Here is a 13,719-nt window from a genome sequence, read left to right as displayed (position 1 = left end):
ATATATATATATATATATTTGTTGTGTCCGTTTGGAAACGACAAAAGTTCCACGTAAACTGCTGTTTGGTGCCACGTGGATTGGCCGAGGTCCGTCATTAACTGTTCAAACATTGAACCAAATCAGAGTTAACCAGAATCTCCATGTCATTAAGAGCCCCAGGACCGGACAAAGGAGGGAGCCCATAAACGTGGATTCTGGCTTTATTCAGCACTTTAGATGATCCGGATATCAAGTAATTTATTGATCAAGTTTTTAGAGTCTATTTAATGAAAAGAATTTCTCTACAGAAAAAGGCCGATAGAGTTTTAGATGGTATCATCATAGGCTTTAATGATGAGGCCTTTAATCATAAGTGCGGGGGGATAAGTACGTAACCTTGTAATGGAACTTCGGAAGGAGGTTGTGGGCAGGGCAGGTGGGGCGATGGCTTTGCCAACACAACGACTACATGCAAAGTTGATTACACCTGGAAACTTTCGATAAAGGGGGCGGTAAAAAAAAGTAGGAGTATCTCAAAGTTTGTCTCAAAAAGCAACAGGCTGTAAAAAGGATTTGATCCTTTTGCTCTTTCAAATAAACAGCTCAAATTAAAGTTCGAGCGGTGAGAATTTTATTTTATTTTTTCATACAAAAAGCTTCAGAAAGTTACATGACCTCCTTTCAAATCTTGTTGTTTAACATTTTTTTTTTTTTTTTAAAGGGAGCTGCCGAGTTAGAGGGAGCCACCTCTAGGTCGGTCATTATTGGCATGCTCTTTTTTTTCTACGATCCTACTACAGGTTTATTTTAAGAATTGATGTGTTCACCTATAAATGATGAAATGAATAAATAAAAAAAAATTGTAAATTTTTTTTTAATTAATAACTAATTTGTTTCTCTTTATTATTTCACCAAATTATTTACCCTGTCGGTTTGAAAAGAAATAAAGAAATAGTAATAAAAACAAAAAACTTTCATTTATTTTAATTTTATGTTTATGACCTCCATAATACTACCTCAAACACACAAATTGCAGCCTGCTCAAGCCCCATACTAAGAGAGGAGGCCCCAATGAGAGGTGAAAACCACTTGTTCAAGCACCAAACAAGTGTCCGAACAGCTCGAGGTGCAGAGCGCACCAAACAAGTGTCTGAACAACTCGAGATGCAAAGCTTACCTGCTCAAGCAAGTGAACTCGCCTTCTCTCATTGTTGCCCAAATTAACTAAAATTCAAACAACCATATTATCATAGTATATCATAGTATGATTGCGAGACACCAACTATAGATTAAAAAAGAAAGAACGAATAGTATGATTGCGAGACACCAACTGTGGACAAACTAAAAAAAAACAAGAATTGTTCTTAGAGTAATGCTAAATACCACACCAATATCTCACAAGAATCTCACTATACTGATGTGACAATGCTAATCTACCCACATCTGCATAATGCGATAGTAGCAAGATATTGGTTTGGTACGTATATAGCATTCCTCTTGTTCTTAATTAGGTAAACGCAAGATATATTAACCCCCAGCTCCCAGGACACTGTTCAGCAATAACAAGTATCCTCATAGCGATTTACTTATTAGACAACACCCACCAGATATTCTCCTGTCTTTAAAAAAAAAAAAAAAAGAGGAGTTTTTTCATTTTGATTCAGTATTTCCTGTAATACTAATTTATTAGTTCGCATATCAAGCTGAGAGTTAAGAATCAACGACCCCATTAGCCGAAGCAGAAATTGCCTTGCTTCTAGAAGATTCCATAGCAAAGTCCAAACCAACTAACAAATCTTTTCTACTTTTCTGCCTTGATTCTAGAAGATTCTCCTACTGCGCTTTCCATTCGAGTATACCAGTCACCAATGCATGTATGCTCTATCATATCTCTGCCAGACTTGAGGTGTCGGATGGGCCTCAGGACGCCAAAGACAGCAAGATCAGCCAAATTAGGATTCAACCCACCTGTTTAAGATAAGAAATCTCAAAAAAGTTAATAATATTTCTAAGAAATAGCTTTACCAAAGTCAGTTAATTTAGCTGCATCATGATATCAGTTAAACAGACCAAGAAATTGCCGGCCCTTCAGCGCGTCCACCCATGTTTTTGCAGCTTCATACAGGGCTGCACGTTCATCTGTGATATTGTGTCTTTTCTTTAATTTCTTTGACACAAAATACATAGCTGCAGCTCCAGTATACTTAGCTATTATCCTCTCAGTGAAACTGAAATTGCCTGCATATAAGAGAACATCATAAGAATAGTCATTAGCTAAATTTGAGTCTCACATCAACTTAAACAAGTCACAGGATTAAAGCAAGAAGACATAGCAAACCGGAATTTCAGTTTTTTATGCTAAATTTCAGTTTAACACCAACTTGATCAATTGAAGACTTCAAAGCAAGATGATATGTTAAACCACAACAAATTCTCGAAAAGATTTAACACGCTGCAACAACAGTCAACTTGATGTAGGCTCCAAAATTGTGAATGCTCTAGGATTAACAAATCATATAAAGCCAATAGAGTTTTAAATCAAGCCCACCATCCGTTTTAGGTTTACACAGCTAAGGGACCTTTTTTTTTTTTTTTTTAATATCCCTAGAGACATCCTAAAGGAAACTGTATTGAGACAATCAACGAATGCAAACTGAAAGTCATATCATGCAAAAAGCAGCAACTAGTCAGATGACTAAAACGAGGGTCTCTCTTCTAAACTTCAAGCCTCTACAGAAATTTCATGGATCACAGTTGTTGATGCTCTAGTCTAATGGAGAGAAATGATCTCCCCTGTCTTTGAGCCTTCAAAGACCATGTAACTTCACTTTACTGAAGACGACAAAAAACAGAATCAAATAAACAAGGTCATTAGGAAAACCAACCTCCAATGAAGTTTGAGGCGAAGGTCAAGATAAATCCATGATTGGTTTTGTCTAAGACCCTCACCCAAAGATCATGTATGATAGTGTGAATAAAGTCCTGAACTAAGTGTACGGGGTCAGTAGTAGACAAACCTTCGCTGAATATTGAATTGGGTAGAAGCTATGGCTCACTCTGGCATAATTGTGTTGGCCAAAGCTCATACAAGTAATTGGTGAAGTTGCGTGTTACTTCATTGCATAAAATTATTTAAGCACTGGAAATATAAAAATAATAACTTTCATGATGAAAAAAAAAAAAGGACAAGAAACATATAATTCACAGTTGATGTTTTCTTTCTGTATCAAAAGCAATGAACAACTCTTAGAACAAATTCAACAAAAGCTCTATGTAATTTAAGTGTTAGAAAAAAAACATGTATGATGGACTTCAAGCAGCCATGTCTTCTGTTTTCATACTATATATATATATATATATATATATATATATATATATATATTAAGAGGAGGAGAAAACCGATAAAGTGAATTAATGTAACTTGTGAGATTAATCTGAAATCATACCATGTGTAGTGATATAGTCGAATGACTCGAGAGCTTCGGAAGCAGTTCGATATATGTTTGGAGATAAAACATGCACCAAGTGATTATCCACCCACCTACATTATGAATAACAGCATCATCAATTCATCCTATTTTAGCAGAAACATTTAAGCTCAATCTAATGGGATGATGGATGAAATGCAAATGGACCAGCAACTCGACTTTAACAAAACAACAACACTTAGAATAACAGCAGTTGGCTATTCATACAAGAATTCAATGAGCAAGTCTTTCAATCTATAGAACCACCATACCCACGCCACTCCTTTTCCTCCTCACCATCCACGGCAGGGTTATCTGGATGAATCCTTTGGAACAACTTATCAATTATGTCTGCATAAGAAAAACAAGTTAATTAACAAAAACGACCACAAAATGTAACAAATCAACTGATTTAAGTCAACAAACTATCAAGTTACAAACAAGAAAAACCTGAAGAATCGACCATCTCTTCACCGTCAACCTTCAGTATGGGCACCTTCTTGTAATCAGACCATTTGATCTCCTTTTTGCTGATGGGATTAACCTCTACTACTTCGTACGGAATTTTGTAATAATCCAAGAACGCTGAAAGAACAACAAAATAATAATTAAAAACAAAGTGGGGAAAAATATCAAGAAATCACACATCCGCGGAAATCGATACAAAATTACAGAAGTGAAATCAAACCAGTGAAATAAAAACTTATCGTAATTTAATTTAATTTAATCTACTACCTTTGACTTTGTTGCAGAAAGGGCAAGCTTCGTACTGGAAAAGAACCACGTCTTTGGGGGAGAATTTATCCGCACGTGGTGGCTCCTCGGCCAGAGAATGGATGAACCTGGTCCCGACGACGCCTTTTGGGACTGACGACGGAGCGAACGGGCCAAAGCGATCGGCGAGTACTCTCGACGAGAGCCAATGTGGGTTGGACTTGGCGTTTGAGTGCGCCGTGGTGCCGTAGAGCCCCGCTTGAAGGAGCCGCTGGTTAGTGGCTGAGGTGGCGCCGCCGCCTATTCCGATGGCTCGGCTGAGGACGGTAACTCCGTTGCCGTTAACGTTAACCCTTCTTATCATCGTGGGAGGGGGTTGTTTCCGTTTGGTTACGGTTCGGGGTCACGCTTGACGAGGGTTTAGGGTTTTGGCTGAAATTTTTATTTTTATTTTTTTGAAATTCAATACACGATTCTTCTGCTATTTCCGTTTGGAAAATGGACCACGGAGGTCGGGCAGGTAGAATCGAAGCATGAGAGACACGTGTTAAAATTAATGGGACGCACCCACTCCCTCGTGGATCAATGTCCTCCAAAATTAATTAATTTATAGAAGATATTCTATTATATTTTATTTCTCTAAATATCAGCTTAATTTTTATTTTTAAATTAAAGAATCAAAACTTTATATAATTAATATTTATTTATTTTAAAATATATATAAAAAATCATGATAAACATTAGATGATAAGTGTATAGTTAACGGCAGGGACGGAGCCAGACATTTTAATAGGAGGGGACCAAATAATTTTTTTTCTTAAGTAAATTAAACATAACCCAATTTTGATATTTTTATTATTCCATTCAAATTAAAAAACAATAAGCAAAAGTAAAAAGAGTTTTTAGAAAAAAAATAAAAAAGTCTCAGTTTTTTTTCTACACATTTTTAAGAAATTGAGCTTGGTCAAGCTTGTGACTCCTCAAATCCACACATGTCTTCTTCCAATGCACTACTTTACTAAACCCTTTTCGTTTACTTTGAACAAAGCCTCTACAACTTTGTAAAGATCATTCCATCATTACCTTCTCAGGCATGTACATTGCTACCTGTGAACTATTAAAGGAAAAAGTTTTGACAATAGTTGAAAAGATGATAAAAGGAAAGGAGGAAAAAAAAATTAAAAAAAAAAAAAATCTTGCTAGGGGCAATAAGCAAAAAACACCCTTAATTTGATTCATCTAAAAATAAAATACCTTAATTTAATTTTTTTTTGTTTATCTTTAAATTTTTATTTTTTTTTCTTAAGAGTTGAGGGGGGGCCATGGCCCCCACCCCCCCCCCCCCCCCCCCCTCTCCATCATTGGTTAACAGAAATGATAAACATTGATGGACAAAATATATTTTTGGTTTTATTTATTAATGTGTTTTGAGGTTTTTTTTTTAATTTAAAAATATATTTTAATGTGACATAAATGTAAAAATTATTATTGTATTTTTTATGAGTTTTTTGTATTTTAGTTGTTTGTTAATATATATATATTTTTAGATAAAAGTATAAAAGACCGAAAAATAATAATTTTAACAAATAAAATTTATGAGATGACTCTATTTTGCTTATAGCATTATTCCACCCCAATATACTCCCCAAATCCTCGTTCTGGACTGCTGCGTAGTTCTCTATTCCCATTGGACGGTGAGGAAACGCGTCCACGTCGTAACGCGGTTATCCTATTCCTACTACGTTACGTTATTCCTATAAAGTTTAGGAGTGAGTCAGAGTTCCCAAAAAGGGTCAGAACAAACTAAGAAAACCTAGGGAAAAGCCGCATGCACAGAAGAACAAATAAATTAACCTCAAGGGCAGTATCGGAATAAGGAACCGACTTAGAAGTCGTCTCTTGCCCTAGCCCTATATATACACCTCCTCACCATCTAAATGAGCCATTATACAAGCTCTACCCGGCCGCCTAGGAGAAACGCCTAACCCTAGGATCTCTCAGATCAACGTTCTTCTGTAAAAAGTTGACTATTTTGGCCTCAACTCTTCGCCTTCTACGAAGAGTAACCGAGGTGTTTTTAGGCAACTGAGGATGTCTCCTTGCTACGCATACCCGCCTCCAGGGCTTGTGAGGAGAACGGGGTTGTTGATCGATTCGATTAAGGTTTGTTGAGCGATCTGGTTTTTGAGTTCAGAGACTATAAATAGTTGATTTGCGCACGGCCTCTGTGTTTTGTATTGTGCCTCAAAAGCCTGTTCTTGTATTAAAAAATCGGTGTTTCTTGTAAATATTTTGTGTATGTGAATGAACGATGAGAACTGGGCTTCAAGAATTGGGAATTCTTGTGAAATTTGATTGATTGGATATTTTTGGATCAAGATTCTTGGAGACTAACAGTTACTTACATATTTATGATTGGTTGGGGACCTAGGGGTAGTGATTTGCGACCCATCGTACCAATCTTGGGGGTAAATGTGCTTATCTTGATCTGGGTTTTAAGTATAGGGAAAAAAAACTAATGTTTTCTCGGGGAAAGGATTGAAACTTTTCGATCTGTGCGGTGGGGGGTGATTGGATAAAATTGGATCGATTTTGGATGTTGAATTAGATGAAATTTGGTGCGATTGGGTCAAGAAAAAGTGGATACAAGGGAAAAGTGGTTTGAGTGGTCCTTCAAATTCCATAGTTAGATGACTAATTGTAAAATGGGTTTGTGTAGGATGTAAACTGTTATGTAATGGATAGCATGGACTTTTCTCTTCTCAGGCTAATTATTATTTTATGTTCTGATTGGAAATCGTGTTTGCTTGGAGATTGTCCTTCTTCTCAGGCTAGATTTGTGTCGGGAATGCTGGTTGATTGATACTTTGAGTGGAAGTGGACCAAGTGGTTGTTCATAACTTAGTATTTGGAGATTTGGTTGGAAGAAGTTCAATATTTACTCTAAAATAGCTAGTTAATTCAAATCCCATATGGTTGATGAGTTATCCACGTATGATTCATTACCAGATGATTATGATGATCATTCTAAAAACATCAAATTATTTATTGTATTTTTTCTTGAATTAATTTTACTTGTAAAAAAAGAAAATTATTTATTGCATTTTGGTCTTTTATTATGAATGGACAAGCGACACAATGAAAAATGTTAAAGTGACATGGATTTTCTTGTTGGTTTTGGAGGTATCTTGTAGTGTATATATGAAATTCTATATTTTGGACAACTCTAAGGCTTTGAAGTATTACAAACTAACACAAAATTAGTGTGTTCTCATGTTTTATGGCTTTGAAGAATGGTTCTAGGGTAGTAAAAGCTTTTCAAGTATTTTGTTTGTCTGGCCGTGTTTGTTTCTGTAGGCATTCCTAGCACACTGTTTTACAATTGTTGTTCTGGTGCTATTTATAGCTCCAAAGAGAAAGGGAGAATGTCAAAACAGAAATTAAGGAGGAGAAGAAGAGAGAAAAGAAGGAGAAGAAGAGAGAAAAGAAGGAGAAAAGGAGAGCACAGAAAGGAAAGGAGAAACCCACTGATACTGGTGATGGCAAAATAATAAAGCTTAATTATGATAAGTATGACCTACCAGAGCAAAGTAGAGCAGGTGGGTATTTTCAAAAGAGTATTGAAGATGAGGCTGAACCGTTGGAATACAGTGGTCTTACTGAAGAACATGAGCAGCCGATCCGTTCTCCAAATGTTAGTTCTGAAAGCACTTGGACAGGCAACAAGAGGAAAAGGGATTCCTCCCCCACTGGTAGCATCCGCGTTCATGGTGAGTTTGGGTTTTGTCTTCAACTTCTAAAAGATTGTTTTGCAGACGTTTAATTTTCATTTCTTTTATCATCAAACAGGAACCATTATTAGGATTCGGCTGCCTATGAAAAAGCATAAAGTATCTGAACAGTTGTGCTCTACTTCTGGAAGGGAAGATTTTCTTGCTCCACAGAAGAATGCAAATGTCAAAGTACCCAATCAAGAACAGTGCTGGTCTACAGCCTCTACTAATGCAGAGGAAAATCTCTTTGCTGAGGAGTTGTCCTGTCCAGTGCCAGGGAGGATTGAAATGAACTCATATAAAAATGAGATTCAGAGGACAGAATCACCATATGAAGCCTTAATTAAGAACTGGGTTCCACCTTCACTTCAGTGCGAAGGAAACGACTTTGATGATGAAGAATGGCTCTTTAGGCCGAAGCAGGAAGACAGACATGGGTCTAAAAGATTTAAAGCTGGCAATAATGTTTCTTGCGGTGAAAGTCCCACGTTGTGGCCACATGCCCATTACTTGCCCGAGGCTGACATATATGCATTGCCCTATACGGTTCTATTTTGATTTTTTTTTTTTTTTTTTTTTTCCAGCACTCCAGCGGCATGTACAGTAAAGTTGTATTGAGCACTTGAGATGAGGTTTTGATAATATTCTATGGTGCTCGACTTTTTGCAAAGAGCATCGAAAACTGTTGCTGATCTCCATCTATATCTTCATATAGAATGGATAATTAAGGGAGCACTGATTCAATGTTTTAATGTAATATTATCTTACCTTAAAAAAAATAAAAAATAGAAAAAATAAAGAGAAGTTGAAGTTATGCCTTCAATCTACCATTTTTATTGCAATGTTCTCAAATCTTTTCCTTACAAATATATTATTGGGGTTGCCAAGTTTTCTTTTCCTTTAGCCTCCAAAATGACAAAAATACCATGTTAAAAAAAAAAAAAAAGAAGAGGAAAAGACAATTTAGAAAAAAATAATAATAAAAAAGCACAAAAAAAATTCAAAATAGGCCAAAGTGATTTCTTCTTAAAAAAATATGTAGAGATTTTTGTTATTTTAGATCGGGGAAGGGACATTACAATGTTAATCAATAACCAAATTGAAAGATTGGAAAAAATTATAAACTGGGTGGTAAATGTACTTTATTTTATTTTTATAAAAAGAGAGAGAAGAGAACATTGACTTTATATTTTAACCAACCAGTCGAAAGCTGGTGCCATGGGTGAAATTTGGGTAGCTCTTAGTTGAGGCTTGCCAATAAAGAAAGGGAGAGCAGGTGATTATAGAATTTTCTGTGCAAAATCAAAATTTGGTGAAATACATATAATATCATAAACAAACCTCACTCTTTCAAATAAACTACAATATGCATGAATTATTGCAGGATGCGGACTCAACTCAAATCTGAACCCTAAATTTTAAAAACCCATGCAGTTATAAATGTTTTGGGCGTTTGTATTTTGTACCCAATATGAATTTTATGAGAAAAAATAATGTAAAATTTTGAATTTGTTTACATAACAGAATCTGACATGTGAATATATACCGAAAACAAAAACAAAAACAAAAATAAAAACAAAAACAAAAACAAATTGGCTTCCAAACAAGGTGGATTCCCTTGTCACAGAGGACTAAAAAAAAATGTGTAGGAGCTTCAAGTTCCTTTGGCTTCATTGATGACGATGATCAGTCTTGCCGTTGTTTGAAGTAATCCTTCAATATGAAGTGTCGGGGTTTTTCTGCATTACATAGAGATGTCTCACTACTACTTAGTGAGCTGGTGTCAATTTCTGTCTGAAGCAATTCAGAGCCCATGGGTTGCTTGTAACCAAATTCAAGAAAAAGGTCGTCATCATCTTGATTTCCCAGCTCTTTCAAATCAATGACATGGGAATTGACACACTCACCGACATCCTTCTCCCCTGTTAATATCTTTAGTACCTGGACCAGCCATCACAGAACTTTTTATATCCGCTATTCACTTATCTCAAAAGTTTAAACCGATAAAAAATGATTGATTTAATCATTTAATAAATATTTTAACAGTGTCTACCTGTCTCACTTTTGGACGAAGTTGAGATGACTGGCTAATGCAGAGACTTGCTGCCAAGAGCATTCTATGCGTTTGATCAAAATCGAAATTCCCATCTAATTTTGGATCCAACAATGCTTTAAGATCCCCGCTCTCTAAAAATGGTTTCGCCTGGATGGATACAATTTGATTATGCAGGTTAGAAGCTTCTGAAAAGTAAAGTTTTTGGAAGAGAAAAATAAAAGCATGAAAATAAACTGAAGAAGTATATATAGATGAAGAACTACCAGCAATAGGCAAGTACGTGAAAAAAATAAGTTCTTACCCACTTAACCAGACTTCTTTGTCCTTTGGGGGTCTCAGAACCAATTGGCTTCCTCCCTGATAGCAGCTCGAGAAGAACCACACCGAAGGAGTATACATCAATTTTGTCACTGACCCTTCCTCGCATGAAATATTCTGGAGCAATGTATCCAAAAGTCCCTACCACATCACCATGAATCACATGAGTTGAATCTGTTGGTCCCCATATAGCAAGCCCGAAATCAGATAACTGCCATTGAGAAAGAAAACTGCATCAGCAAGAATATCAAACTTATAGATACATCTCAAAGCAACTAAGAGAAATGAGTCCTAGAACTTAGTTGGATTTAAGTATTTTAATGTTAAATCACTACTTATTCTAAAAGTTTGAGTTTATAGAAAATGGTAAATTTGATCATCTAATTAATATTCTAACATTCTCCACGTGAAATATTTAACTAAAATAGAAGATAAACTAAAGAGTCACGATCGAATTCAAGACCTTTGCCTTGATTCATTGTTAAATCACCGCTTATCCCTTAAATAATTCTAATAGCTCTTTGTTTCAAGTTGATCCATAGCATTCTTGCGGCCTATAAAAACAATTTTTACAGAAGCTGTTTCCATAAAGAAAAGGAAGGAACAATGCAGTGGAAGTAGTACCTGTGGCTGAAACTCATTGGAGAGAAGAATGTTTGAAGATTTTACATCTCTGTGAATAACTGGAGGAGAACATTCATTGTGCAGGTAATTTAGAGCCTCAGCAACTGCAACAGCCACTTTAAACCTCACTTCCCATGGCAACGCATCTCTGTTATCATGACCTGCTTTACAGATAATCAGTCACATAAATGACTTCACTGGAACTTCTGAAGGGAAGAATATTAATTAATTTGCAAGTCATTGAAGATTACCATGTAATTTTTCCTCTAAACTACCCTTGGGAAAGAAGTCATACACAGAGATAAGAAAGTTCTCTTCCACACATACACCAATGAGAGGTGTAATTTGCTTGTGCTTCAATGTAGAGATGATATTCATTTCTGAGAAGAAGTCAATCCAAGCTTCCTTATACGATTTTAATATTTTTACTGCCACTGATCTGCCACAAGGAAGACGCCCTTTGTACACATTGCTACAGCCTCCCTCTCCAATAAGATTTTCTGTCGGGAAACAAAATATTTAGATAGTGAAATTAATATGCCGAAGGGATCAAAATCATTTTGCTGGTGCAAGAATTCAAGCGGAAAAAAGAGTTAACCTGAGGAGAAATGGGAAGTTGCACTATTGAGCTCCTTGTAGCTGAACCACCTACAAGGAGAAATGAGACGCTTCAAATCCCTGAGTAGTCTTCCTGATGCTTTCGGATAATTCTTTAAAACCCCAGAATAACTTATCTGTCTTTCAATATGAATTTCTATCTTATTCGAAACTAAACCAGTTTGGGTCTGTGGAGTTACTGAATCTGATCGATTAGGCAGGCTCATGACCAATTGAACAGCAGACAAATTTTTAGCTTCAGAATATATTGAAGAATCTACACTTGCAGAAGCTGCAACCCGAAGAAGAGGCCAACCAGGCCTTGATCGTGGAGACTCTTTTATATGGAAAGAAGCTGAACTCGAGGAAACTTCCACTTTGTATTGACAGACAAGGCCAAAGTTCTCATCTTCAGCTTTTTTACTGCTACCTCCAACTGTTTCATCTTCAAAGGAGGAGTTGACAGCCTTTCTATTGAAAGACATGTCAGTTTTCTGGTGCTGCAAAATTTGTACCGTGGATCGACTAGGCAGGCTCATCACCCATTGAACCACAGACATATTCCTAGCTTCAGATATTCTTCTCAAAGCTTCTTGACTCGCAGGTGAAGTTTTCCTTAAAAGTGGCCAACCGAGTGTTGATATTTCTGGTAGCTCTCTTGGGAGGAGAGAAATTGATCGCAAAGGGGCTTCCTCCTGGTATTGATGATCATATACTTCCATGGTTGCGAGTTTCGAGCTCAACTTTTGATCTAGCGAGCAGAATGTTAGCCGTAATTCAGAGAGTTTCTCACATAAATGAAGTCAAAGCAGAGGATGTTCTGCTTCTTTCTGGAGTCCCATTTCTTTGCTCCTTTTTTTCCTTCTTAATCATCATTTTTGCTTTGACGCCTCCTAAAAACGTGCTGACTTCCAAAACAATCTTCTAATGGATGAATCAACCCTTAGCGCCTGCCATTGCTGTTCATTGACTTCCCTTAGAAAAAAAAAAGTACCCGGCAGAAAATTTTCAGTTTAAACAAATCCCAGGAAGATTCTCGGCCACTTCATTAATCCATTTACAAGGAGAAGAAAACAAAGAAAGTTGATGTGGAGATAAACATGCTGAGACTACGACAGGCAATTTAAATATTAGTAAGAGGCAGACAATCGTTTGCCCAATTGAGTTTAATTAATGGCCTTGTTTGGTAAGGGAAGAAGAATTGGTAGTGGAAGTTAGAAGTGATATAAAATAAAAAGAATTTGTATAGAAAAGTGAAGAGGAGAAGGGAAAATTTAGGACTACAATTTAGGATAAGTGAAGAGGAGAAGAGGAAATTTAGGACTACAATTTCCCTAGCAAAACAAGCCCAATGAGAAACATATGTTAGAAAGAAAGACAGACGCCAGGGATCTTTCTGAGTTCCAATAAGGAAACTGTTTAGACTACAATTTCCTTACACGTCTGTCTATTTGCAAGAAATTTATTAGTAAAAGTTTTCTGTACGTCCTTTCATTAGTGTTTTCCAACTTTGATAAAGTTAATTCCTTAGTTTGAAACTTTGACCGAGAAATCCTATCTAACCCACCAAACAATCGTTTAGATTACGTGTAATGGCTCCCACAAATCTTGTGAATTCAACGTTCGTCCATTTTGACCAGGGCCAATAGATTATAGAATGGAGCAGCCAACAAACGCGAAAGAATATGACGTGGGCGAGGGAATACGTTAAGTTACAGTTTTATATTATATCACTGCTCCTCGCGTGTGTGCGGGGGCTTAAACTTTATTTCAGTAGACACTTAAATTATTTAATTAAAATAAAATGAAAATTAATTGATAGAGTCCGAGTTTAAATTTAGGACATTAATTTTGATATCATATTAAATTACCACTTAATCTAAAAGTTTAAGCTGATAAGAAAAAGACTTTAATACTCTCCTCACATATGGGCTCAAACTTAATTTTAATAGGTGAATCTCAAGACGTGTCATGTTATGATTAACTTTTCATCATGCGCAATAAAATAAGAGTAAAATTCTTTTACAATTTATTCACATGTGTTAACATGTAATTGGAGACACATCAACCACTATAAAAAGACAATTAACACCCTTCCGTCAATAAGTTATAAAAGAGTAGGAAGTCTTAACATTTTTCGTAAAATAAACAAATAAATGAACTCAGGTTTATTCATTTGGGTTTGGTC

At 36.1% G+C, this 13,719-nt stretch overlaps 3 protein-coding genes across 3 annotated transcripts; 1 reads left to right on the top strand and 2 right to left on the bottom strand.

The window, feature by feature from the left end:
* Window positions 1–1,532: 1,532 nt before the first annotated feature.
* LOC133870467 (uncharacterized) lies at window positions 1,533–4,702 on the bottom strand. The gene is made up of 6 exons (XM_062307598.1): window positions 4,185–4,702; window positions 3,900–4,034; window positions 3,722–3,800; window positions 3,429–3,523; window positions 2,053–2,220; window positions 1,533–1,950 (listed from the first exon to the last, which is right to left on the bottom strand). The coding sequence occupies exons 1-6, from the start codon at window positions 4,525–4,527 to the stop codon at window positions 1,784–1,786; spliced, it is 987 nt and encodes a 328-aa protein (XP_062163582.1). The 5' UTR covers window positions 4,528–4,702; the 3' UTR covers window positions 1,533–1,783.
* A 1,388-nt stretch (window positions 4,703–6,090) lies between these two features.
* On the top strand, window positions 6,091–8,750 carry LOC133870468 (uncharacterized). The gene is made up of 3 exons (XM_062307599.1): window positions 6,091–6,326; window positions 7,570–7,933; window positions 8,013–8,750. Exons 1-3 carry the CDS (start codon window positions 6,255–6,257, stop codon window positions 8,492–8,494), a joined length of 918 nt encoding a protein of 305 aa, XP_062163583.1. The 5' UTR covers window positions 6,091–6,254; the 3' UTR covers window positions 8,495–8,750.
* Window positions 8,751–9,412: 662 nt separating this feature from the next.
* On the bottom strand, window positions 9,413–12,552 carry LOC133870041 (protein kinase STUNTED-like). The gene is made up of 6 exons (XM_062307075.1): window positions 11,533–12,552; window positions 11,186–11,434; window positions 10,935–11,095; window positions 10,294–10,521; window positions 9,990–10,139; window positions 9,413–9,877 (listed from the first exon to the last, which is right to left on the bottom strand). Exons 1-6 carry the CDS (start codon window positions 12,251–12,253, stop codon window positions 9,623–9,625), a joined length of 1,764 nt encoding a protein of 587 aa, XP_062163059.1. The 5' UTR covers window positions 12,254–12,552; the 3' UTR covers window positions 9,413–9,622.
* Window positions 12,553–13,719: the final 1,167 nt, after the last annotated feature.

This window comes from Alnus glutinosa, chromosome 6, assembly GCF_958979055.1.
Source record: "Alnus glutinosa chromosome 6, dhAlnGlut1.1, whole genome shotgun sequence".
Taxonomy (NCBI): domain Eukaryota; kingdom Viridiplantae; phylum Streptophyta; class Magnoliopsida; order Fagales; family Betulaceae; genus Alnus; species Alnus glutinosa.
Note: the sequence above shows the minus strand (reverse complement) of the source record. Positions and strands in the feature narration are given on the sequence as shown.

Bases quoted from the DNA above. Each gene is read 5' to 3' on its own strand.
- LOC133870468 (XM_062307599.1), top strand. From the start codon at position 6,255: ATGTCTCCTTGCTACGCATACCCGCCTCCAGGGCTTGTGAGGAGAACG. The intron at 6,327-7,569 runs GTTTGTTGAGCG...TGCTATTTATAG, and splicing joins TGTTGATCGATTCGATTAAG to CTCCAAAGAGAAAGGGAGAA. The intron at 7,934-8,012 runs GTGAGTTTGGGT...ATCATCAAACAG, and splicing joins TGGTAGCATCCGCGTTCATG to GAACCATTATTAGGATTCGG.
- LOC133870041 (XM_062307075.1), bottom strand. From the start codon at position 12,253: ATGGAAGTATATGATCATCAATACCAGGAGGAAGCCCCTTTGCGATCA. The intron at 11,435-11,532 runs GTTAACTCTTTT...GTTTCCCGACAG, and splicing joins AACTTCCCATTTCTCCTCAG to AAAATCTTATTGGAGAGGGA. The intron at 9,878-9,989 runs GTAGACACTGTT...TGGCTGGTCCAG, and splicing joins TTCGTCCAAAAGTGAGACAG to GTACTAAAGATATTAACAGG.
- LOC133870467 (XM_062307598.1), bottom strand. From the start codon at position 4,527: ATGATAAGAAGGGTTAACGTTAACGGCAACGGAGTTACCGTCCTCAGC. The intron at 3,801-3,899 runs GTTTTTCTTGTT...TTTCTTATGCAG, and splicing joins AGAGATGGTCGATTCTTCAG to ACATAATTGATAAGTTGTTC. The intron at 3,524-3,721 runs GTATGGTGGTTC...TTCATAATGTAG, and splicing joins GAGGAAAAGGAGTGGCGTGG to GTGGGTGGATAATCACTTGG.